Source organism: Vulpes vulpes, chromosome 9 (assembly GCF_048418805.1).
Source record: "Vulpes vulpes isolate BD-2025 chromosome 9, VulVul3, whole genome shotgun sequence".
In the NCBI taxonomy this organism is placed as follows: Eukaryota; Metazoa; Chordata; class Mammalia; order Carnivora; family Canidae; genus Vulpes; species Vulpes vulpes.
The window spans coordinates 103429938-103456787 of NC_132788.1; the positions used below are offsets into that span (position 1 = coordinate 103429938).

General features: G+C 52.9%; 1 protein-coding gene across 2 annotated transcripts in view; it reads right to left on the reverse strand.

Annotated features, from left to right (window-relative positions):
- Positions 1-3556: 3556 nt before the first annotated feature.
- OLFM2 (olfactomedin 2) overlaps positions 3557-26850 on the reverse strand; it is a 61519-nt gene continuing 38225 nt past the window's right edge. For both annotated transcript variants that reach the window (XM_025985800.2, XM_072721526.1), the window contains exons 2-6: positions 8813-8962; positions 6636-6782; positions 6175-6394; positions 5729-5835; positions 3557-4714 (exon numbers count right to left, since the gene is read on the reverse strand). In XM_025985800.2, coding sequence (XP_025841585.1) covers positions 4037-4714; positions 5729-5835; positions 6175-6394; positions 6636-6782; positions 8813-8962 — 1302 coding nt within the window. In that variant the 3' untranslated portion in view covers positions 3557-4036. The remainder of the gene's footprint in view (positions 4715-5728; positions 5836-6174; positions 6395-6635; positions 6783-8812; positions 8963-26850) is intronic.

The window sequence follows — 26850 nt, forward strand, 5'->3', positions numbered from 1 at the left end:
CTCTGCTGTCCTGTGTCTCGTTCCCTCCCAGCTGAGGTGAGGGGGAGCTGTCAGAGGAGCCATCATCTTCCGCCCTCCCTGGTGTCCAAGTATCCAGGCTGCATTTCCTCCCTGAGAAGCCTCCCTTCATCCCGGGGAAGAAGGGCTCCTAGCAGAGAAGTGGGGTGCCAGTCAGTGCCAGTGGTCCTCCAACTTGGGTATTGAAGAATGTTCGAGAATGCAAGGGCAGTGCCCTGACCTCACATCTCTGGATTCAGCAGGTCAGGGTGGAGCTGGGGATCTTCAGGGGATCCTTGGAGAGCCAGACCGAAGCCCCCCCTGCCCTGAGTGCCCTCTGCACCTATCACCCCATGCCCTCCGTACACAGGCCACTCCCAAGTAGAACAGATTAGACCCAGCACCCTGATGCCTGCTTTCCTGTTATTACAAATGCTTCTGGCACGATGTTCCCGGGTCCTGCCTCCTTCTCAGATGCTGTTACCTTAGCAACACGGGACCAGCCAGGAAGAGGGGTGCTACCACCAGGCACTTCTGAGAGTGGGGATCCTGCCCAACCCTCTGGGGGAGGGTCTGTGGGGAAAGGGCCCTCTTGGAGCAGAGGGGGCTCTGTGGGCAGAGAGAGTAGAGGCATCTCCCAGGTGGCCTGTGGGTGTGGCCCTCCTGCTTTCTGTCCCCTCCTCACGGCCTCCCCTGTGCCAGGGCCTGGGCTGGGGGCGCAGTTCAGTCACGGGGCTTATCAGTTTAGCCCACTCTACCCCCCTCATTCAATGGAAACCAGCCCCACCCCAAGGAAGGCCCCTACGGCGTCTCATAAACGGTCACCTGGGCCAGCTCCCATCTGGCTGGTTTCTGGAGCGATCGCTCTCTGCCTGCTGCCTGCCAGAGTGTTTGTCATTAGGAAGGTTTAATGGGCTTCCTCTCCACAGAATCTCCCGTCACCTCTGGGGGCCAGCAGGCAGGCGGCAGCACCCCCGTTTGCACCAACAATTCTGTGTGACGGGGGAGCGATCACACCCTGACTCGAGCCTCTGGGAAGGAGCAGAAATGAAGAGGGTGCACGGGGCTGAGACGCTGCTGGGGAGTGGTGTATGTTTTCCTGTGTGGGGTTGGCAGGAAGATGGTCTTTGTAGCGTTCTCTGTCACTGTGGGCATCTGTGCGTGCGTGTGTGTGTGTGTGTGTGTGTGCACGGGCAGCTGTGTGACTGGTTATCCCTCGGTGTGTGTCCTGTGTGACACGAGGAGTCCCCCTGACTGGGTGTGGCCACCCCCTTCATCTAGCTGTGCAGCGGCCAGAACCCAAACACAAAAGAATGTCGCTGTTAGATAAACATGCCTCCGAGGCCACTCAGCGTCGGGGTGATTCATGGTTAAGTAGCTGTGGCTTCCCTCACCTGCTCCGCATTCCCACCCGCTGCCTCTTGCCTGGAGGCGGGGTCATAAATCCCAGACCTTCTGGACGGTGACAGCGGTGCAGTCTTCCCTCCTGTCCTTTTGGCCTCGCATTTCCCAGCCCAGAATGCCCTGGCTCCAGGGCTGCAGGGAGGGGGGCGGTGGGGGTTCCACTCCTCTGCCACACGCACCAGCTCAGGCCTGTGGCCATGCGGCAGGGCTGGACGGGGTCCCCTCAACTTGGGGTACCGCAGCCTCTGCCATGGATGAGATGGGCTGCAAAGCTTCCCCGGTGTCACCAGGCACAGCGTCCACAAGGGGGGGAAGTCAGGTGGCAGCAGGCAGCCCGAGGCACAGAGGAGTCCCGGAGGAAGGGGGGGCTGTTCCTCCTGCCAATCTTTGGTTGAGACAAAAGCCACAAATGCAAACCTGTAAGGAGCTCTGGGCCTGCCTCTGTGTGTGAGAGAGGGGGCAGGCGGTGTGATGCCAAGTGTTCTGGGCATCTGTAGGAGGACCGGTGTGCAGATGTGACAGGCACACCCACACCCAGCCCTGCGTTCTGTGGGGGTCTCCAGGTCTGTGTGTGTTTTGGACAAAGACTGGAACTCGGCAGCCCTCGGTTCCCAACCTTCCACTGGGGGTAGGAGAGACCAATGAACTACTGCCCACCCCCAATGTGCTCACTGGGGGAGATTTGTCTGCAAATAAATACATATAGGAGGGCTGGGGTACAGAGGTCCTAAGTGTCCCAACCCTGTCCCTGTTTTTTGTTTTTTTTTTTCTTTTAATTCCTGAGACAGACAGATAGGCTGAAGGAGAAGCAGGCTCCCTGCAGGGAGCCTGATGCAGGACTGGATCCCAGGACCCTGGAATCCTGACCTGAGCCAGAGGCAGACGCTCAACCACTGAACCACCCAGGTGCCCATTCTTCGTTTTTTTTTTTTTTTTTTTTTTTTTAAACTAGGTACAAAGTGCCTCCATGGGCCTATCCCGGAATCGGTTCTTTTTCAATGTCAAACTTGTTAATTTAAATGGAAATTAATTGCTTTTCTTGAAAATTTCTTTAAAAATTGGTTTTAAATGAGTGCATTAGGCAGTCCCATTTATTATTCATTGGTTTCATTTGCAGTATGGCCCCGGTGTCCCGAGTTCCCGGAGATGATTTAATCAGAGAGGCCATTAATTAGAAATGGGCGGGGGGGAGGGTAGCTCCCAGAAGAGCAGGTCTTGCTAACTACATGGTCTCAGTGGGGTGGGATCCAGGCCTGTGGGGCTCTTTACGCAAGATCCCTCTCCATATTCAGTGGGGTCCATGTGGTGGAGCGAACGTGCAGGTGGGAGTCCGCACTCCCCTTGTTGCCAACCACTGGCCCCAGGGATGACTCTCCTCACTCCTGCAGTGTGTCTCACCTTGGCCACCAGGGATCTGGCTAAAAGAAAGCCCTCCCCTGTTCCTCTTCTCTGCCCCCCACTCCCCATAGCCACATCATTGAGGCTCCTAGGGAACTGGCCTCTGCTTCTTCGATCTCTTCCTGGCTCTCCCACATGCCTTCCTGCCTCCCATGCTCCCTAGCTTTGCTTCTCCTTCCTCCTCCAGGAGCTCTGGTCTCTACCCAAGCCCCTTCCAAGTGAAGGGGCTCCAGGGGTGGGGTGTGGGTGTGTTCAGCTGAAGCCACCCAGGGCACCTTCAGGTCGTTTCTACCTTTTTAGTAGTGAACTCAGAACAGGTGTGACTCATCTAAAAGTATTTTGAAATTACAAAGCAAAAAGAAAAGGGAAAAATGCCATGTCCTACTCTCTCATACCCAGATTCTTAAAAGCAGCCAAATTGTTTTAAAAAAAAAAAATTAAAAAGTTGCCAGATGGCTCAGCGATGCACCGGTGTGATCAACGAGTGAAAAACCAGTGATGGGGAATATTCATTCGAGGCCTGGTTGTCATCGTTGTGGTTGTTTGGATCAAATTGCCTTTAGACAGATTGTTTTCAAACAAAACAACTTTGGAGTGGGTCCCCTCGCCTGTCTTCCCAGAGGGCTTGCCCACCAGGCCCTCAGGCTGGGCTTGTCTGCCTGGGTCAAAGGGGGCCCAGCTGGGATGGGTCTCCAGGCTCACACGTAGCCTCCACCTTGCCTCCTCTGCCCCCGAGACACACAGAGCAACCAAAGCCTCAAATGTCAAAGGTCCCGTTTATTCCAGCAACCTGGAAAGAAAGAGTGTAAATAAAAAAAAAAAAAAAGAAACCGATCCATGCACTCAACTCCTTGAAGGGGGGGGGGGCTTGGAGAGAGGGGCTGGGTGGGAAGCGAGGAGGGAGGTGGAGGAGGGAAGAGAGAGAGGCCTCAGGGAAAGGACCGGAGAGTCTGATCCATGAAAAGAGAGAGACAAGAGGGTCAGCAATAAAAAGGCAGAAAGAGTGAAGTATCAAAACCAGAGACCCAACAAAGGAGAAAAGACACACAGAGAGAGAGAGAACGCACTAATGAGAAATACAGAGGCAGAGAAGGAAAGCCCGGCGGAAGGGAGGGGAGAGAAAACAACGTACAGGAGAGGGGAGAAGAGAGGGCCCCGGGGAGGGAGAGAGAGAGAGAGAGGGAGAGGGACGTGGGTGGAGCAGAAGGGCGCCGGCCCCGGGCCTTGCGGGGCACCCTTAGGGGTCCCCGGCGGTGCTGATGACGTGGAAGAGGGTGACGTTGTACAGCACCTGGTGGCCGTTGTTCCAAGTGTAGAGGGCCCGCTCCCGGGGGTTGTAATCCAGCATGGAGATGTGGGAGTACTGGTTGTGGAAGGGCACGTCCGTGTACTCGTAACTGGACGTGTTGGTGAAGTAGGCGAAGTAGACCTTGGCCCCGGCCAGGTGGGAGTTGGTCACGTAGAGCACGCCGCAGATCATGAAGGCCTCGCCGGCGCTGCGCTTGGGGTAGCCGGTGTCCCAGGACCGCACGACCTCGAGCGTGTGCGGGTCCAGCCGGCTGACCACGATGTTGCCCGCGTTCTGGTTGGTGGTGTACACGGCCCAGAGCCCGCTCTCGTCCACCATGAAGTCCATGTCCGAGAAGCCGCCCCAGGAGTAGGGGAAGGTGTTGTTGTAGCCGGCCCCGGGGAGGCTCCTCTGCACCAGCACGGAGCGTGAGCGGAAGTGGTACTTGACCACCACGTTGCTCTGATACTTGTTGTAGAACAGGGAGCCGTTGTACACCACGTGGCCTGTGCCCGCCCACGGCTGGGGCAGCAGGTGCTGGATAAAGTTCTGGCCTTTGATGAAGTCTCCCAGAGTGCGGAACTCCAGGACCCGCCGGCCCTTGTAATAGCCATCCATGTACCAGACCTACGAGAGAGCTGCTGTCGCTGCGGAGCCGCCGCCGCCACCCAAGGGCCCCAGCAACAACGCAGGAATCACCCGTGGCTGTTAGGGGTCCGCGCTCGCTAAGTGGCCGTTAGTCAGTCATGGGATGTCCGGTGACCGTTCAGGACCGGTCATAGTCCCAGGAATGGGATCGTTTGGTCGGGGAACACCAGTGGTCTTAAAACAGACACTTGCTACCTAAGGATCAAGGGAAATCGCCAGCCCTGGTGACTCACGGGGCCCGGGGATTCAGCAGTCACTGGAGATAGCATGGTTAGCGGTTACTGGCCAGCACTTGGGTGACGAGGTCACTTGAATTCACCCCTGTAGCCACAGGATGACCCAGCCTGCCAGCAGCATCTCCTCTGCCATCATCGCCTCCCGTCACCAAGTCAGCATGGGTGAGTTCCCTCACCCCTGCTGATTACTGGGCTGAGCATCTTAAAAGCTTGCATGCCAACACCGTCACAACCACTTTGAAGATAAGGAGATCGAGACTCTGGCGACATTAAGGAACTGCCCGAGATTTTCTAGCTGAGAATTTGGTGGCAGCAGGATGCAAATCGAAGCCTGATTCCCAAACCTAAGCTCTTAACCACTTGGTTGAACCACTATAATCCCTGGGAGGCCTATGAGGCTAGTGAGACAGTGGCTACTTACTACCTCTAATCTGTGACACTCAGGGGCCACCCAGTGACCAATATCAGCCAGGAGGATAGTCACTGGGCAGTTAGTGGCTGGTTCCTGTGGGTCTGAGGTGATGGGCAGTCGTGACCATAGAGGCCACTGGAAGTCCAAAGGTCAACAACTGACATGGTGATTCTCAGGGCTGGAAGGTCCCTGATCACCTGGTGATTACTAGACAGTCGAGGGGAGGGCCAAGGGCCCTGGGGATCCTGGGACACTTCAGGCTACAAGAGAAGCATTAGTGTGGAATTGCTGGGCACGTGGGCGGCCACAGGCTGCCTGACTCCTGGGGTGGGCATGGTCACTCACCCGGCTATCCGCACTGGGGGCCATCGTGTCGGTCATCCAGGAGCCAAAGCGGGACCCCATGGCCCGAATGGTGATGGGGTTACTGACCCCAGTCAGCTTCCCGCAGCCTGAGAGGCAGGAACAGGGTAGATAAGGACGGAGGATGGGAAGAGCCCGAGGGAGACAGGCAAGGATGATGGTATGATCAAACTGGGAAGAGCTGGGACCAGGCGTGAGGGAGGATCCAGAAATCTGGTCCCAAGATGGAGTTAGGTTGAAGGTAAGGGGGCCGGGAGCCAAGGGTCAAGGCCATTTCCAGTTTGGGGGTCTATTTTAGGCCTGGGGTATTAAGTCAAAGGTCAAAGTTTAGACGTTAGAAGTCAAAGCCATGTGCAGCTTCTGGGCACAGCGGTGGTATGAGGGTTGGGCGTGGAGGTCGGGGGTCAAAGTCAAGGGTCAAAGCATACCCAGCTTCTGGGCGCAGGCATGGAGCCGGGCCTCCAGGGCCATCACCCGCTGCTGCAGGTCCTCGTACCCGTAGGCGCCCATCTCCTCCTGGATGGCTGCAAGGCTGCTGGAGAGATTCCTCACCTCCTCCCGCAGGCGCACGATGGTGCGCGCGTCCGCCTTGTACTGCTCCAGGACGGAGCTCAAGGGCAACAGCTCCGACATCCTGTCCTTCAGTTCCTGCCCACCGAGATGGAACTCTCACTGATCCTAACCCCTGACCTCTGATCCAGGCCTGGCCCTAACCTTTGACCCACCCCTCATCTTTGATGCACACCTGGCCCTTGACATTTGGTCCACACTCGACCCTGGATCCCAGCCTCCCTTGGTCCTTCCCAGACACCACGACCCCACTCTCAGAACTAACGGTCGCTGATCCCAGTTCTTCCCTTGGCCCCTGACCTGACACAGAACGACCCACCTGGAAGCTCTTTGCTGAGAGGGACCCATCAGCCGCCCGGAGTCGTGCGTCCAGGCTTCGCATGAGTGTCTCCATGCTGCGCACGTACTGGAGGTCACGGTACGTCCGCAACTCAAGGACCTCCATGGACTGGGAGACGTTCTGGACCTAGGAGCTCGGGAGGGTTAGGGAGAGCCAGACCCCTGCCCTCCCCAGCCCCTGAGATGCCACAGACGAGGCTGGTGAAGCCAGAGGCCAACACCCCACCAACCTGCTCCCCTGATCTGACCGGCAACCTCCTGATGACATGCCCAGTCCATCCGTCTGCTCCGGCCTGGTGTGGCCACTACCACCTCTCCCCTCTCCCCTTCCTCCCTGGTCTCTGCGCTTACACCCTCGCCCCCCCACAGTCCATCCTTCACACAGCAGCTAGAGGGAGCTTTTCATTTTTTTTTTTTTTTATGATAGTCACAGAGAGAGAGAGAGAGAGAGAGAGAGAGAGAGAGAGAGAGGCAGAGACACAGGCAGAGGGAGAAGCAGGCTCCATGCACCGGGAGCCCGACGTGGGATTTGATCCCGGGTCTCCAGGATCGTGCCCTGGGCCAAAGGCAGGCACTAAACCGTTGCGCCACCCAGGGATCCCCAGAGGGAGCTTTTCAAAAGGAAGACCGGATCACCTTCCCCTGCAGCCCTGCAGGTCGGTCCTGCCTCCTCACCCGCCTTGCCTCCATGCTCATCCACTCGGACCACCAGCCCCCTTCCCTTGCACAGACTCCAAGTTCCTGTCCTCCTGGGGGCCCTCCCACCTGCAGATCCCTCTACAGGGAGCACTATTCTCGAGGCCGTTCCACCTGCCAATCCCTCTCCCAGGAGCACTGTTCCCAGGCCCATTCCACTTGCCGATTCCTCTACAGGGAGCACTGTTCCCGGGGCCATTCCACCTGCCGATTCCTCTACAGGGAGTATTGTTCTCTTTGTCTTGCCATGCTGGCTCCCTTGCATCCTTCAGGCCTCAACCCCAGTGTCACCTGCTCAGAGTGGCCTCTGACCACCCTGCCTCCAGTAACCCTTCATCCTGTCTCCCTCACGTGGTTATTTTCTTCCTAGCTACAACTACTGCCCAGAACATTCTTATTCATCTGCCTCCTTCAGGGAGGATCGTCATGGTCAAGAAAGACCCAGTGTCAGGCTTGTCCACAGCGAAATCACCAGTGCCCAGCACTGACCTAAACTAGATGCCCAGGGAGTACTTCTCAGCTACACGAATGAGCTGAATTCCGTCGCCCTAGCCTCTCCTAACCCAGAACGAGGACCCCCTGGCTCCCACCTCCACCTGCCTCAGGTGAATTTCACTTGACAAAGGTGAGCTCTACCCGCCAAGGTAAACTCAGAGACAACACTAGGTGCTTGCAGAAACACACAGATTTTCCTGCACCCTGTTCACATGACACCTGGAAGTTCTCAGAAACTCAACAGCCCAATACCCATCCTGGATGCCACAAAGCAATCAGGGGACACCACGTGGATGTGCCAAACTGGTGGGCAAAGCAGTTCTGGTGGGCGGGGCAGGATCCTGCAGAGTTCGTGGGTGGGTAGGAGACCCCGGTGCTGACTAGGATCTCTTCTGTTCTCTACCATTTCCTCAGCTTCCTCTTCTATGGGATAATGATGGGAGGTAGCTGGTCCCTTTCAACACTGACATCGGAGCTAATGAGCAGTTCAGCTGGATAGTGTCAAGGGACAGCAATCAGTCTATAAAGGGCATCAAAACATCCTCAGGGATGTTCTGAATGGGGACTGTTTCATATCAACCATAATCAGAAGGGGATGGAATCTTGTATGTGTCTGGGGTTGGAAGGTGAGACCCCTCTCCAAGGGACACAGGACATTTTTCTCAGCAGGTGAGTCTGGCGAGTTAAAGAGCTGAGTGGGATGTGCACGGTTGGGACCAGAGATCACACACAGGAAACTCAGATGCTGCCTCCCCCGTCCCTACACAGCGCTCAGCTTCTCCAAAGACCCATTGGACAGATGTTGGCTAAAATATCCCCTTGGAGGGGAACTGGGTTATCCACTAGCTCTGAACAGTCTGCCTGGCTAGATCTGGCTCTGCATGACCTGGGGGGGGGGGTGTGCAAAGACAGGGTGGGAACTGGGAGATTTTCACGGACTTCCCGGGGAACCTGGCAGGTCCTTACCTTCTCCATCAGCTGCCGCAGCTCCCGGCTCCGGCCATCGCGGGAGCAGGTGCTCTGTGCAGGGATCACAGCCGTGCAGATGCATTTCCCGTCGGGGGCCTGGGCCGAGGTATACAGCTGCCAGCCTTCCTCTGGGCTTTGGAAGAGGGTCTGCGGGGAAGTCAGGGGTCAGAGAGCAGGAACCTAATGGGGGATTCACTCTGCCCATGCTGAGGGAGAAAGGGGACCCGGGGAAATGACGGGTGCCCTGGAATGTGCTGGACCATGTGCCGAATGCCTGATGCATGTGATCTCAAGCGCTCCTCAAGGAAACCCATTTTACAGATGATGAGACTGAGGTGTGGGGCGGGTTAAGGAACATGGCAAAAAATTGAGGGATTTGAACCCTTCCGCAAGACTGGAATTCATTCTCTCACACAAGTTCGCATACACACAACACTGGCTCTGCCTCAGCGGGGCACAGACCCACTCGTACCGATCTCGGGACCTCCCTCTCTGCTTTCCCAGCCCACTGGGAAACATGGACTCTGAATATGCCCCAGTATGTTAAGTTAACTTAACATTAACTTAATTGGGGATCCCTGGGTGGCGCAGTGGTTTGGCGCCTGCCTTTGGCCCAGGGCGCAATCCTGGAGACCCGGGATCAAATCCCACGTCGGGCTCCCTGCATGGAGCCTGCTTCTGTCTCTGCCTCTCTCTCTCTCTCTCTCTCTCTCTGTGTGACTATCATGAATAAATAAATAAAATCTTAAAAAAACAAACAAACATTAACTTAATTGTTAAGTTAATGGCCAAAGGGTGACCGAATCCTCCAGAGACTTCCAGGCCATTGAATAGAAAGCATCACTGCAGACTCCTAAATTAAACTTCATGTCAGCTTATGATGCGTAGATAATTCAGGGATCAATCATGGCGGTTTCCCAAGCCATGCTCCTTGGAACACTGGCAATCATTCCAGGCGTGCTCAGTGATCAAATAAATGTGTGCATTGTAGCATGAAACAAGTCCCTTTGATGCAGGACTTATCAGAGCCCTTGAAATGCTAATGGGCATCAAGGAACTCCAAAACTTTCTACACTTAGGAAATATGTAGTGAGTGCCCCTTCTATGCCTGGTATAGGGTCAGGGATAGGGCTGGGAAGAGAGAAGTGAAGAAAACATCTGGCTGCTGCCCATGGATAGAGGAGACATCAAGCATGTAACCCCAAGATACTTCTAGAACTGTTTACTTCGGTGAATGCTCCAAAGAAATTGCAAGGAGTAACAGGGGATCTTTCTCAGGCTGGGGATTTCAGAGGAGGTACCCCACAAAGGGATGCTTATGTTGAACTTGAAGGACGAGTGAGCCAGGAGAAGGGGATAGGGGAGGGGACACTTGACAGCACAAAACCAATCAATATCTAGAAATATTTGAGAAACATTGCTCAAAAAGCATTGAGTAATCACTGGATGGAACACGGTGGGCTCCTAGATCAGGCCCCCTTGAGCTTCCCCAGAACGCACTGGACTTTGTCACAAGTCCCAATCTTTTTGTTTGTATCAGGGAAGGATGATTTCCTTTGTTCAGCAAATATTTGGTAAGCTCCTAGTGTGTGTCAGGCTGTATTCTGAATATTGAAAACACAGCAGTAAACAAAATGCGAAACACAAAAGCTCTTCTAGGAGCTTACATTAGACAAAGACAGGGATAGACAAGTAAATGCCAGACATCTAAAGGGTGATGAGTGTCATAGAAGTAATATAGGGAAGGAATAATGGGGGGGGGTGTTGCTGTTGTTCGGGGTTGCAATTTTAGGGTGGCCTGGGAAGGCCTCCACGAATGTGTCATTTGAGTCAAGACCTGAAGGGGGTGAAGGATTAGCCATGCAGATATCTGGGGAAGGATGTTCCAGGCAGAGATAAAAGCAGGTGCAAAGGCCCTGAGGCAGTAGCATGCCCAGTTCGTTCGGGAAACATGGATAAGGCTGGCATGGCTGGAACAGAGTGAGAATGATGACAAGGGGTTGGGGGGAAATGAGGGCAGGGAGGGGGCAGCACAGCATGTTCAAGACCTGTGGGCTGTAGGGAAGACTTTAGTTTTTTCCTGGGCGAAGTGGGAGCCACAGAGGATGGGGAAGGATGGAGGTCAGGAGACCCAAGTGCTCACAGGCACCCCCTGGTGGCCGTCAGAGGGGAGGGACAGACTGAGGAGCAAGGGTAGAAAAGGGGGGGTGGACAGATGAGGTGAACAGGGATGGGTGGTGGCGGTAGAGGTGGGAAATGGAAGATTCTGGTCCTAACCAGGATGCGTTCCTACATACCTGGAAGAAACTCTGATAAAACCCAAGTGTTTTACAGAGAAACAAAGCCCCATAATAATTGTTCATTTGGACAGCTGTTAACTGATCGCCCCACAGAAGCTGTTCCCATGAGCCGTAGCAGAGATAAGCCAGGCTGTGAGTTACGAGCAATCCTGGAGATGCCAGCGATTAGCCCACCTTTTTCCTCTCCCACTCAATAAAGTCTTTTTTTTCTTAAAGCTTATTGTAATGTGAGCGAGTGATATAATTGTACAGATGAGCTTGACTCCTCCACTGATTTATAAGACAACCCAACCATTCATAAACACCATCTGAAATGATTGTAATTAGTCTTTATGCCTTATGTACACCCTTTTGGAGTTGGGGGATCCCCATCTACACCAGTCCACGTCTCCTCCGTGGAGCAGTGGAGTCACTCAACTTCCCGGCCTTTCTTGCACGCAGGTATGATTCAGGTAGAGCCAACACTCATGCCTCCCCAGGACTTCACTGCAGAAGCATCTGGGGTTCCCCCTTTGCCAAAGGCTTCCTCTGGCCATCAAAGCCAGAGGTCCCCCACCCCCTGCAGTCCTCGACAGCGCCACACAGGTGTTCGTGCGAGGTGCGAGGTGCGAGGTGCGAGGTCTCGGTAGCCCTCTCAACTCTCCAGTAGCAGAGCTCTGCGGGGGGTGCCGCATGCAGCTTTCCAGGGGAGCCCACTGGGACCTGTGCTCCGCCCGCATGGAGTCCTTCACTTCCCCTACTGGTTCCTGGTGGCATCACCTCCCCGGTGAATACTTGCACTCAACCGCTCCCCACCAGCTCCGCTTCTGGGGGAGTCCGACCTAAGGCAAGAAGGGTGGCTCAAGAACGCCTTCCGCCTTGGTTCCAGGAGAATGTGAAACTACCTGTGTCTCCTTTCATGACAAATCTGGTTCTTTAAAACACAACAAAAGAGAGAACTGGAGCCTAAGCACCCCCATCCGTGTTCCCCTGGCTCTGATCCCCAAGCAACTTGGACAGAACCCCCCCCCCAGCCCCATACTCCCCGAAGAGTCTCATTTGTGCAGAGACAATGCAGCCCGGTTCAACATAATTAACATCTCCTTTCTACAATTCCTAGTGTGTCCTTTGAAGCAAACAAGCCATTTTCTTTCAACATACGAAATATTGAATTGTAAAAGAGAAGCAAGATTTAAGTGGCAAGGAGAGAAGGCCTCCACGGCTTTCCTAAAATAATTGTCTGCGTTGGACGCACCTCGCTGAAGTGTTCTCTGCAGCAGTGTAATTAAATGCCTGGGGCTTGGCTGCCAACTCTCAGCACAGCAGGGATCCAGAGTTTCGCCTGGCAGGTTCAGGTTCAAATACGCAGTCAAGTTCGCGTCCCCGGGAACCACTGGAACGTCCTGGAAGGCTCACTGTTTGAGGGTGCCAATGCCAGCTCTCTCAGACCGGGTTTAGCTTGGAACCTCGGTCATGAACTCTTGGAGGTCAGAGTCCCAGGCATAGAGCATTGGCCTATCCCAAGGAAAATGCTTGTAACAGCAGGTGCGAGAGCCCAGGAACTGTCCAGGTACAGAAGCCTCCAATCAGGTGGACGGTCTCACCTCAGATGTGGCAAATGTACCGGAGAAGCCAGCTGCTCTCTTGGCTGAGCTGCTCGCTGGTCCTGAGCTTAATATTCCTGCTAATGGGCTCTAAGCGGGTAAGCTATGTGCTCAAGTAGCTGTTTCTCAAATCGTCTTTTCTGGCTGGGAAATTTTTTTTTTTTCTCCAAATACTTTCGTTGAGGATGCTGCCCCAATTAAGCAAGCAGTCCCCGTAACAGGTCCAGGACTGACACGCAGGAAAAATTTTTCTCGCTGTCACTCCCAGGATCATCATCTCAGCCTACAGCCCTGCCACCCACATCTTGGTTCAAAAACAATTCCTGGTTCTTCTTCCCGGGGAGGAGGGACTGCCACAGGATCCCGGGCCAGCCATCCGTGGAGCACTGGCTATCGGGGAGGTGAGCCAACAGAGAGAGAGAGCAAGCGGCTGTCTCTTAATAAGACAAGGATATTATTGCATTTGAGGCCGGGTAATTGAATCAAGAGGCACAAGTAGCTTGGGGCTTATATATTTATTTGTACCCTGCCTTGTTGCAGAGGACTCCGAGCGGTTTACAAGGATATGTAAACTACCACACGGTCGCTCCAGTGAGACAGGGGAGTAGGAATTCGATGTTTTGGGAGGGCAGTCTGCCAATCCGGGTTTCTGCATTTGCATTTAACCCAGCCAACCCCAGTGGAAGAATTTCGCTTGTGTGGACAAGCACACGATGGCTACGAAGATGCTCATTAAAGCACTGTTTCCAATTGGACCCCTCGAATTTTCTCCCTCCAGTTGTTTGACAGTGGCAGGGGAGGGCTTGATTTCAAAACTTAAGGCTCAAAAAAAAAAACAAAACCCAACAAAAACTTAAGGCTGATACACAGGAGGGAATAGTATGCAGTCATGAAAACTGGAGTTTAGCGGGGATTCTTCTTGTCCTCTTCAGATTGGTTTTATCTTCTAAGTTTCCTACAATGAACATGTATTGGTCCTGAAAAGATTTTTTTTTCAAGCCCTTTTTTTTTTTTCTTTTTTGCAAGGGAGACAAGGAAAGGAAAAGTAGGGACATAGACAGAGCCAGAAATTAGGCTAAGAAAAAAACTCATCCCTTTAAAACCCGAGCAACCAGCATATGGTCAGGCCATAAATTTGGCTCCAAGTTCCTTAGCAGCCAACTCAAAAAGGAAAAGCTGGTCATTTATGCGGTTCCCAGTGTCCTGAAACAAAAGCACAGCAGATGCTCAGGAGCAAGCTTAACTATTTTCGGTACCAAGAACAGGCAAGGATCTCTCCCACGATCCTCCCAAAAAGGAGTCCCTCTGATGTCACCAGCATCTTTCCCGACAACGTTCCTTACACTGGGGGCAGGGGGGAGAAGAAAGGTGTGGGCAAAACAGGTGAAGGGGATTCAGAGCCACAAACTTCCAGTTACAAAATAAATAAGTCACGGGGATGAAAAGCACAGCATAGGGAATGTGCTCAATCTATTGTAACAGCGTCGTACGGGGACAGATGGTGACTACACTTCTCATCGTGAGCACTGCACAAGGTATAGAGTTATCAAATCACTGTGTTGTACACCTGAAGCTAATATAACATTGTTTTTTTTTTTTTTTCAATTTAAAAAACTTACGACAGGGGCACCTGGGTGCCTCAGTCAGTTAAGCGTCTGCCTTTGGCTCAGGTCATGATCCTGGAGTCCTGGGATCGAGCCCTGAGTCAGCAGGGAGTCTGCTATTCCCTCTCCCTCTGCCCCTCCATCCTGCTTCTGCATGCATGCTCTCTCTCTCTCTCTCTCTCTCTCTCAAATAAATAAAATCTTAAAAAAAAAAAAAACCCTTACGACAGAAACAACTCATTCCCTTTGGATGTTTATTACCCCTACTCAGATGGTAGAGTAGAGGCAGGTGTTAGGAGCAGAGTCTGGGGGTCAGGCGGCCTGGGTTTTTGTCCTGCCTTGGCCACTCGCTTGTTGTCTGACCCAGGCAAGTCACTTCATCTCCACTTCCTCATCTGAAAAATGGACAGGATCGTGGTACCTACCTCACAGGGCAGCTGGGAAACTCGAATGAGTTAATGCTCTCTATGGGCGAGCATCTACAACAGTCATCATCATGTAGGACTATGTGTTTGCTGCTATTATTATTATTATTACTACTACTACTACTACTACCTTCATGACTCTAAAGCAAATTCCCTAACTTTCTGAAGTCAAAATGGTCTGAGCTTGATGCAGGTCTTGAACTGGGACAATCTGGAAGAACCGATGAGAATCTGGTGGAGCTGCGGCTGAGGCCACGGATGATGGACAGTCCCCAAAGGCCCATGTTGGAGAGGAGTGAGCCCTGCAGAAGACGGGCAGAGAGGCTCGCTCCATCCTCATCCCCATGTGGCTCAGTGGGCTTCCTGTCCCAGAATTTCTCCTGAATACACTTTGCCAGGGAGGAGTCCTGTCTCATCTTGGCTGGCAATCGACAAGTCTACACCGCTGGCCATTGTCTCTGGTCCATCCTCTGGTCTTCCTGGAACACCTTGCTTTGACCACCTCTGGGCCTTTGCACAGGCTGGACCCTCTGCCATCAACACTCCTGCCCCATCTCATGGCCGGGCTAACTCTCCCCATTCCTGGGGCTCTCGTGCAGATGTCTCTTCCAAAAGTAGCCTCGATGCCCCCTTGTTACCCACCTCCCAAGGCCTTCCCTGATACTTCCATTTCTTCCTCTATGTCAAGCATTGTTCTAAGCACTTTGTGAGTAGGTGATTGGCAGGCACTGTCATTTGGGCCTTTGATAAGAGAAGAAACTAGGGCAGAGGATTCAAGTGTCTTTCCGAGAGCTTCACAGTCTCTAATATGGTCTTGGGGCTTTGAACACAGGGCATCTGGCTCCACATCCACACCTCCATGTCATGCCTTCCCAGCACAACTTCAGGGGCTGATCACAATGGCCACTAGGACCTCACGGGTGTGACTAGTGGCTCAAAGCCTGCCTCTGCCCCCATATGGGGGTGGGGAGGTCCATCTGCTTAGCTCATCAACCACATCCCCTGGGCCTGGCATGCTGAATGTTTGTTGAATGACTAGACAGTGGATGGCCAATGGGACAGAGATCCACCATGCGTTTCCCCTTCTGCCACCGAACTAACTTCCGTCGTCCTAAGGAGGATCAGGGATAGTGTCATATCAGGCTGGAGACAGGCACCCAGCAAGCTGAGAAGTGGCCATGGCTTCTCCCTGACTGCCAGGATGGCAGAAGGGCCATGATGAATAATCAGGGACATGCCTGTCTGCCACATCTGAGCCGTGACAGGGGCCGCGTCCCTCTGGAGGGCTTGAGATAATAGCAGGCTGCTCCTGTCAGACTTCGAGATATTGGGCAAATGCCCCCTGAGTGATAAACTTGACAGGCCTTAAAGACAACATCAGCTCACCGATGTCAAGACGGAGGACGGGGCCTCTGCAGCCTAAGGAGCTGGGGCTTTGCCTGTGAGAGCCTGTGGCTGGGCGCGACTGTGAGCCCATTCATTCATTCATTCATTCATTCCCTCCCATTTTGCCCCAAGCAGCTATGCAGACTGGCAGCACAACACAACCTCTTACCCTCTGGAGCAGCCCAAGCCTTGACAGAAGATCCCCAGCATCCTTGACCCCCAGTCAAAGTCAATGCTTATGTCCCGGGATATCTTAGTCTCTGCCATCACAATGCCAATATGGACCAATAATCGATGACACAGACTTTCTTGGGAAATGCAGGCAGAGACACAGGTCTCTCAGTTCCACTGACCTCCATCACTCAAGTCCACGAAAGGTGTGGAGAAGGCTTGCCTTGTACAAATATTTACAAACTCAGTCCATTCCCTCCAAGTGTGGCCCATACTGTGTTGGAACCATCACGAATCTCTGCAGACAGCTCTAAAAGTAGGGTTTATGGGCAAGGGTTTGCATCAAGGCTATACATTCTCATACAAGGGTCATGCCAATCATTAGACAAACTTGCCTTGAGAAAGTGCAAGTCCCCACCACCCCCACCCCTAACACTCAGGAACACCCTATTTAAAGAGATCTTTCTGGGAGGAAATAAACTCTCTCCCAAGCCTGCTAAGTCTCCCGGGCCTCCTATCAGATCCTCAATGACTCATGAGCTCTTTATCACCCCAGGGCCTTTGAACTTGCTGCTCACTGCACAGCTGTCCAGGTGAGCCATGATGAGGTCCTCCCCCAGGGTAGGTGTAATTGGGACAGACGAGTCAGAGCTCACAGGATTTGCCTGGGGCCAGACATTGGTGGAAGGAAAGGCAAGAGATGAGGAATAGGGTGGGTGGGTGGGGGTGCTTTTGCTCAGCTGGAGAAGGCTGAAGACGGGGGAAGGGGAAGATGGAGTGGGGGTGGGTGGGCAGAGTGGGGAAGAATAGAAATCAAGAGTCTGGCCTGAGATGTGCATTTGGGTGCTGCTGGCAGAGAGCTGGGATTTAAATTCACAGAATGGATGGAGGGGAGGAGGCACCAAGCACGCCCACGGAGGCTTCATATTTTATTTAACAACTTGTAGAGTTTGCCCTTTGCTATGGACTGAATGCTTCTGTCTTCCCAAAACCCATATGTTGAAGCCCAACCGGCCATGTGATGGTGTTTGAAGGTGGTGCCCTGATTAGAGACCCGAGAGGGCTCCCTCATCCCCCCCCCCCCCCCCCCCCCCCGCCCCGCCACATGATGACACAGGGAGAGGACGCTGCCTATGAGCCAGAATCTGGCTCTCGTCAGACACAGAATCCGCCTGCACTTTGATAGACTCCCCAGCCTCCAGGACTGTGAGAAATAACTGTGGTTGCTTCAGCCCGTCCATCTATACTACTTGTGTTATACAACCCGAACAGCCTAAGCCACTCTTCTAAGCTGCTTTACAAATGTGAAGTCCTTGTAGCCTCCGCTCACGCAGTGAGGTAGGTACTAGCACTAGCTCCATTCTACTTTTTTTATGATTTTATTTATTTACTTGAGAGAGAGAGAGAGAGAGAAAAAAAGAGAGAGCATGAGTGGGTGAGGGGCAGACGGAGAAGCAGACTCCCCACTGAGCAGGGAGCCCGATGTGGGGCTCAATACCAGGGCCCTGGGATCATGACCTGAGCCGAAGGCAGACGCTTCACTGACCGAGCCACCCAGGTGCCCCACACTGGCCCCATTTTACAGATGGAAAAATTGAGGCACAGAGAGGAGAAGTCAGTTGTTCAAATTCACAGAGCAGATAAGTATCCAAGCCGGGATTTGGACCCTGGCCTGTCAGACTCTCAGATCCTTGCTCAGGGGAGAAGAGTCTTTCTCCTTTCCATGGAAGCTTGGCCTCGCCTCTGATCCATTCTCCCCAGAGAGGCCAGAGCTGGCTTGTGACATGTCACTTCCCCCTGGAACCCTTCGTGGCTCCAGGTGTCTTCCATATAGAGCCAGTCACTCGTCCTGCCCGAACGAGCCTGACTGAATCCTCAGCTTCCCCACTTGCCTGTCACCACCCCACAGTTATTTTAGTTCCGTTTCTGTCGCTGGACTTTTGTCTGTGCTCCGACACTCGCCCTCCTCTTCACATGGGGGAAACCTGCTCAGGCCTCAGCAGAGTGGGGTGCTCTGGTTTCAATGCCCTAAATTGATTTTAGGATTTTTAGTAGCGCCTCTCCCCCCAAGACATGCACACACACACACACCACAGAGTCCTGTGACCATGGGATATGGCAGTTCCATGCAAAGAGAGGTCCTTCAGTATCACGAAAGTGGTAGTAGTAATAATAATAATAAATAATAGCATCATCATCATCATCAGTAAAAGCTCAAATTGATGGCACACATCCTGTGAGCCAGGCCCTATTCTGGGTGCTTTGCAGCTAATTTCTCACCAATCCTCATAAGAACCCTATGTGGGTGAGCCAAAATAAATGTTCAAGTCCTGGATATGCAGCTTTTTGTGAGTTCCTAAGCAGATCACTTGGCCTCTGTCATTTGTAAAAAAAAGAGATCAAAACTGTCCTCTGGGGGAACCTGGGTGGCTCAGTGGTTGAGCATCTGCCTTTGGCTCAGGTCGTGATCCCAGGGTCCTGGGATCAAGTCCCACGTCGGGCTCCCTGCATGGAGCCTGCTTCTCCCTCTCCCTGTGTGTCTGCCTCTGTGTGTGTGTGTATCTCACGAATAAATAAATAAAATATTTTTTAAAAATCCCTACAATCCCTCAAAGAGATGTTTCTTTAGTCAGACCCTGAAGGGAACAGTAGCTGCTCAATAAATACATGTGCACAAACAGGCAGCTGTACAGTTCAACAGCACGGGCTGGATGCAGTCCAAATTCTGCCCTGTTCCTTCCTGTGTGACCTGGGGCAAGCAGCTTAACCCCTCTGTGCCTTTCTTAATCTCTCTGCTTTCTCACCTAAAAGATGTGATCGTAATAACCAGGCTTTGCACAGCTGTCATCAGGATGAGGAGTTAGCACCTATCAAGAGTCAACTGCAGTGCCTGGTACACAGTGTGTGCCCAGTCAGTAGGACCTTCATAGTAACTCACGGAACCAGTGATGTTCTAGAATAGTTCCATGTCCCTTGCTGACTTTTTAAAAACAAAATATATATTTTTTAATGTTGGAATAATTTTAGCTTTACAGGGCAGCCCAGGTAGCTCAGCGGTTTAGCATCGCCTTCAGCCCAGGACCTGATCCTGGAGACCCAGGATCAAGTCCCACGTCGGGCTCCCGACATGGAGCCTGCTTCTCCCTCTGCCTGTGTCTCTGCCTCTCTCTCTCTGCGTGTCTCTCATGAATAAATAAATAAAATCTTTTTTAAAAATTTTAGCTTTATAGAAAAGTGGTGAAGATAGCAGAGACCTCCCATATACCCTCCGCCCGATTTCCCCTGTTGGTAACATCCTGCACACTCATGATGCACCTGTCACAATGAAGAAACCAGCATTGCTGCTCCGCTACGACTACATTTCAGCCATATTCGGATTTCCCCAGCTTGACCAGAGTCCCACCCAGAACCCCACATTGCACTTAGTCCTCACGTCTTCTTCATCTCCCCTGGTCGTGATAGCTTCTCAGTCTTCCCTTGTTTCTCAGGACCTTGACGGTTTTGAGCGCTAGTGGTCAAGGACTTTGCGCTTGCCCCACTGGCTTTGAAGGACAGGAACCAGGTCTTAATTTCTCCCCTGGCACACTGCCCGATGCCTGGCACACAGTAGCTGCTTCAGAGACACTTCCTAAGTGAATGAATACATGAATGGCAATCATTTCTTTCTTTATTCTCCTACACCCCGTGTTCTGTAGGCATCCCTGCCAGAGGCTAGATCTAGAAAAGTTCACAGTGAAATAAAAGCTCTTCTCTTTTCAGAAGGGCTCCTTTTTGATCCTTTCTTTGTAGACATCAAGGATTCATTTCTTTAATATTTAGGGGGTTTTGTACCAAAGAGAAGCAGCTACATTTGCATCAGACATCTCATTTTTCAAGGCAAGTGAGAGAGATCTTTCTAGCAAGATGGGTTTCTTCCTTCTCAGAGCTGTCACTTGGTTTCTCAGCTTCTCCCTCCCAGGCCTTTGGGCTGCTGGCAGGGGCAGGGTGGGGGTTTGGGGCCCTGGAATCATCCACCCTTTGATGTCCTGTCTGTCACAGCCCAAGGAAGCTTAATTAGAACCTCACAACGTTGCAGAGACTGAGCTGGCCTCAGGAGCTGGTGCAGGAGCCTAGCTGGTGATGGAGATGAATTCGATGCTTTATTTCCCGTCCCTCTGAATGGCTCAATATTTGCCATGGGGACCTGGAGCCCTGCCTTTGGGTACACAGAGTGTGCCCCTCTACTAACATTAGCAGGTCAAAAACGGGAATTCCCTTTAACCACGCAGACCTGTGGGTCTGGCTGCTTTTTATTTCTCAGCCCTGGCAGGCTGGGCTGAAAGCAGGGACATGAGAAAAATGTCCCCGTCGAGGTCATTTCCCCGCCACCACGGTCCCCGCTGCTGGAAGACACTGGCCCGGTTTTAATCTCTCGCCTGAAGTTTGTCAGAGGTAAAAATGAACCTGGGTGAGCTTTTCCGACACTTCCCTCGACTTACAGGAATTCAATTTCTGGACTGGGCATAAATTTGCAGCCATCAGCGCCCGCGGTGGGGGCTGGGGCTGGGCATATTGGCTGGGGATGGATTTCTGAAATCAATCCGTCGGCGCGTGGAAAAGGTCGTCATGGGGGAAATTCATCTTCCGTGGCCGGCTGAGGCATTTCATGCCTATAGCCAGGGACGCCCCTGCACAAAATGGAGGTGTTTGCTGTGAGGCTCCCAGGTTGGGGGGGGGGTGGTGTAGAGGGAGGAAACCTTGAAGGCTGGATAGTGTGGTCAGGAGGGGACAGGGGGAAAAAAAAAAGGAGGGGACAGGGGACCAACCTGCTAGCTAATAACTCACAAGGACAGCCAGCTGCCAGCACTGCCCGAAAACCTGCTTCTATGATCTCCTAGCTCCGTGTATGCCCCGGAGGGCAGCAAGCTAATGTGGGGTTCAACCCTTTTGTCATTTGGCTGCATCTTTGACAAACAGCCCAGGAAGTGACTCTCAAAAGGCCTTCGGTTCCTCCAGCCGAGGTGAGGCCACAGAGCATGGTCACTGAGGGCTTTGGCTTTGGAGCCAGTCACCTGAGTTCAAATTCCAGCTCTGCTCTGTGCCCTTGGGCGAGTGACTGGGCCACCCCAAGCCTCCGTTTCCCCAGTTGTAATGTGGAGCTAAGAACAGTAGTGATGTTACTGAGATCGTTGGAAATATATTGAAATGGCTTAACACAGGCAACGTAATACACAAGGGAGCGCATTAAAATTGATTATGGAATAAAAATAAGCAGATAGGTGCTGACAGAAACACAAAGAGGCAGCCAGTACCGTCTGCATTTCAATCCTGGCTCTGTGTTACCCTGGGCAAGTGACTCGCCCTCTCAGAGCCTCAGTCTGCCTCTCTCTCAAAGGGAAGTAGGGTGATGACAATGTGGGTGTTTAAGGGTTAAGTGAGCTAATGTTTGAAAGTCAAGCGAAGACGCAATTATAAAACAGTATGACCAGTGCCATGTCGGGGGCAGTACACCGCGCCGAACGCTACGGATCCTGGTTTTGAGGGCTCGGGGATAGCCTTCTGGAAGAAGCCATAGCTAAACAGACTGGATGACTGGGCAGGAGTTAGGAGGGTGAGGAGTGAGAGGATTTTAGGCAGAGGGAGCAACATGGGCAAAGACCTGGAGGGGAGAGAACTGCGCAGCCCACAAATATTTATTGAGCACCTACTATGTGGTGGGCGCGCTTTAGGCCCTAGAGACTCAGCAGCAAGTGAGACAGACGAGGACCCCTGCCCTCATGTCAGTTCCATTCTGGTAGGAAGAGAGGTGGCACACTCGAAAGTTTTTCGGTGGGGTGCCAAATCTCAAATTGGGAGGTGGGAGAGGAGCTGGGTGTTCTGCTGGTCTGTCCAGATCCTCCCTCCCCATTCCTCTGTCCTCTCTGTGCTCTGGAAGGCTGACCCCCCGCAGCCCTCGCCTCCCAGGACCCCCTGCCCTCTAGCGTCCAGTGGAGCTCAGTCAATGACAGCAGCCATAGGAGACAGGGGGGCAGAGGAGAGAGAGTTTGGGGGGTGGACACAGCTCAGCCAACAGTCATGTGTGAGTAGGAAAGGATCTGGTCAGGAACGTCATGGAGGATGGACTGGCCAGAGCAAGACAGAGAGGCAGAGAAATCCACCAGATGAGCACACCTGAGGGCCAACTTGGCCCATCCTTGTGAGTTTTCCAGAGCTTTCAAAGAAATGAATCTCAAAGACAGAAAACAGCTCCAGCCATGAGACACGTCCTCCTCTCAGAGGGGAGGGCGCAGTGACAGCCACCGGGGTCACCGGAGCCCTTTGTTAGCGAGAATGGGCCACTTGAAGGGAAATCGATCCCAGCTAAGCATTGAGCAGCTGCTCCCAGCCAACGCTGCCAGAGATAGGCCCTTTGCCCCTCTTCCTCTAGGTCTGGGACGGGAGCCAGCAGAAGCCCGAAGATTGCTCTGCCAGGTGGCAGGTCCCAGAAGAGCCTTCGATCAGCATGCATTGTGGTGTCCATCCCAGGTGGCACTGCAGCATCACTTCCAGCGTTGGTACTAACCAGACACCAGCCCCACATGTAATGATTATTACGGTCCCCAGGCTTGGCAAGCACTGCCTGTGTGCCACGTACTGTGCATGCACGTTGTGTATGCAAGGGACCTCCTAGTGTCACCTCCTAGCCACGTGACCTTGGGCAAGTGACTTGAACCTCACCGTGCCTCGGTTTCCCCATCTGTGAAACAGTGCTGTCACGGAAGTAAATGAGTGCCCATGCGCAGAGCTGTGAGCCATAGACTAAGAACTGTGTAAGGTGAGCCGCTGACAGTACTTGCCCTTCGCTGCACAAACTGTGTGGTGTCGGGGTGCCATACACTGAAGGTGAGGGAGGGAAAGTCGAGTGACAGAGCCTGATATGGAACAGAGGGGAACAGAGGCCACGCTAGATGCTTCCACGGAGGGAATTAATATGGCAAGTGTGATGCTGAGGAGCCAGGAAGGCTGAAAGAGGGAAGTGGGGGAAGTGGATGATCAAAAGAATAGTAAATGCAGGAAGCTTCAGGGCTGGCAGGGCAAAGGGAGGAGGGGTGTTCCAGAGCCCGGGAACCAGGACCACCAAGCAGGAATCATGGCCCCCTGACTGGGAGCTGGAGGCAGGGAGCAGCCAAGGCCACAGCCTACAGCAAAGAAATAGGGGAGAAATCCTTTGGCTTTTCTCTTCCTCCCACCTCCAACCACCACCACAGCCTCCCATTGGCTGAAGCCACCAGGAAGCCAGGGAGCAAGGGAACTTGGGAGATGTAGTTTTCAGGGGTCAACTGCTCTAGGATACAGAGAACAAAGGGCAAGGAACAGATCTAAGGGACACCAGGTAAGTGACCAGCCCCCAGGACTGTGGCCTCACACTGCCTCTCCCTAGAGTTGTCTTGACCACGAAGCTACAAATTTACAGAGTGTTTGCTCAGGTCAACTGTCCCATTTCATGGCCCACAATGAAGTCTGATGGTATAATGATAACACTAGGTCCTTCTTGTGCATAGTTAAGAGCTAAGTTTGAAAGTCACCTCCTTGGGAAGCCTGGGTGGCTCGGCAGTTGAGTGTCTGCCTTCGGCTCCGGGTGTGATCCTGGTACATAGTGCTCAGTAAATGTACAATGTTTTTTACAATGCTGCCTCTTTATATATTAAGTGGTGGGGCCGGAATTATAAACGCAGGTCTGTGGGGCTATACAGAGGCTGGTGTTTCTACTCTGCTGCCCTCCAGCCAACTCCCCCAAGACTCTCCAAATTCTGTGTATCCTTCAGGGCTGAGAGTAAACATCACCACCTCCAGGAAGCTTCCTATCCCTGCAGACAGGTCTAGGACCCCTCCTGTGGCGTGTCTCCATAGTTCCCTACCCCTTCCCACTCTTATTTATTTATATTTTACACCTTTCTTTGCCTGGGTGGGCATCCGTGTGCCCTATTAGGCCGTAAGCTCCACAAGGGCAGGCTGGGCCTACTTTCCCACCATGGCCCCAATACCAGCACATGCCGGACAGGTAGGTAGGTCTCATTAGGGCATGAATGAATGAACAGATGAACAAATGCCTCCTGCACACTCCGAGTCCTCTATAGGACCTCTTTCTCCCGCACTGTGTCCACACTCTCTTAGGCTCACTCTCTTCTTCCCCTTCCTTCTCAGGGTGGATACCAGGGCTCTGGGTTTTGAAGGACTCATGGAGTCTAAAGCAGTTGAGCGTAGCTTGGAAGCACATAGACCCCGGAGCCTAAAAACTTGAGTTCAAATCCTGGCTCCTCTACTTTCTAGCTGTGTGACTTTGGGCAAGTGATTTAACTTCTCTGCACATGCGTTTCAGCGTCTGCAAAATGGATACCATAGCAGTGTCTTTCCATAGGACCACGGGAGAATTAAATGCCCTGTTCCAGGGCAGTGTGTCTTCCTCTCACTTCCTATCTGCAATTCCCAGACAAGTCTGGGAAGCAGAGGGCTGAGTCTCCGGCAGTTAATGAATCCAGAAAGGACCTCAGCTGTGTCAGGGGAGCCCTGGTGCCAAGTTGGCCTGATTTTTATCCCGAGAGCGCTGAGAACAGGTTCTGGTGTCACACATCCACGCTATGATTGGCATAAATGCCTGGTGCTCCTGTGACCCTGTTCGTTGGAGCCTGGGGGTATAGGAGATACTCTTGGGTCTCTGCCCAGATCTCCTCACTGGGCACACCCACCCCACAGATGCTGAGAGTGGGAGCTCACAGCTAGCACCTGTGACCTTTCCTGGAGACCTGAACTCGGTTTTGGGAATCACTACACTCTGGAGAGGCCCGAGAGGCAGCCCCCAGCCCCAGGAGCAGCCAAAACAGGATTGACACAGTGGTCCAAAAGCCCACCCCTCTGCAGCACAAGTTACGTTCCAGAGAGACCTCCACCCCCGTGGAGCAAGCCAAGCCCGGAGCTCACCTGAGATCTCATCCCCTCCCCGCTCCCGCTTCCCTTAGCCTCCATTCATAAGTAACCACATGCTCCGAATCCTACTCAGGTACTGCTTCTCAGGAACCCAACCTAAGCAGAGGGGAAACGATGAACATTCAACCTAAAGGTATCTATGTGGGTGTCCCTTCAAAGCTCATGTTCACACCCAGGCACCAAGTTCTGGCACTTCCACCTACGTATGCAAACCGCCTGCCAATCCTGAGAGCAGTTCTGGCTTCAAAATGCATCCCGGTTTTGCCCAGTCCAACCAGTCTCCACGTGCAGCCCCCATCACCCTCCAAGGCTCGCTCTGCTGCGGTTTCCACGTAAGAGTGCACTACCCCTTGATGGTGCGCTCAAATGTATCTTGTTTCGTATTTGCCTCTCCCTCACGGTGCTGTCGGTTCCCTGAGGGCAGGGATGTTGATCGCTTTGTTCACCGCTGTGTTCTCAAACTAGAACAGTGCCCAGCACATAGTATGTGCTCAATAAACACTTCTGCTATTGAAGAATGAGTCCTTGAATGCATTCACTTGGAGCCAGCTTTCATCGCCTCTTTCTCGTACAGCTTTACAATCAGAAATCTACTCACTTCTCCCCATCTCAACAGTTATCTCCCCAGTGAAGATGCCTCTGCCCTGGTGCCCCTGCTGCCACCCTGTCCCCACAGCACCCAGCGGGCGCCGGTGAGCACCTCAGGCCATGCTCTTCCTCTGTTCAGAACCCTCCACGGCTCCCACCTTCCCTGGATAAAATCCTCACCACAGCCCACTGGGCCTAACCAGATTTGCCCCATTCTCTCTCGGCCCTACCCTCTCCCTCTTTCCCCCTCCCTCACTCTGCTCCAGCCATGCCATCTCCTCCCTGTTCCTTCCGCCACCTCAAGCCTGCTTCCTGTATAACGAGTCTTCTTCGCTCTGGCTATTCCCCCTGCCTGGAATGTCCTTCCACCTCCTTCAAATCTTCACTTAATGTCATTGCTTCCAGAGACCCTCCCTGACGGCTCCCACCCCAGTCAAAACTACAAGCGTCTCAGCACTACCCACCCTATCTCTTCCTTACCAACGTCTGACACACCTACATCATTTGTGCACTGATTTTATGTATTATCATTCTTCCCTCCAGGACTCCAGGCAGGGATTTTTACCTATTTTTGTAAATCGGTATATTGCCAGCACCTACAACAGTATCTTGCACACAGGTACTTGGTATTGGTTTGTTAAAATTCTGCACAAATACCCTATAAGCGTTCCCCTTACACAGATGCAGATGAGGAAAGCAAGGCCCAGAGCAAAGTCATGGGTCAGGGAATGGGCCCATGCACTGGGACCACAGACATGTGAGATTGCATGTGACTGTGCGGTGTGTGCTGGTCCGAGCCCGAGTGGTTGCATCTGCCTGAACGTGGCATAGGAGGCTGCCTGGACATGCTGAAGCTGATTTTGCATGTGCATTTCTGTGTGTGGAAGGGAAGCAGTGGGCCAGGCCACAGGCAGGTGCAAACACATGTCTGTATACTCGCTATGTGTGTGTGACACTGCACTGGAGGATGGGAATTTGTGCAACCACAGCCAAGCTGTGTGCATGCGTGCATGTGTGTCTGTGTGTGTGTGCACA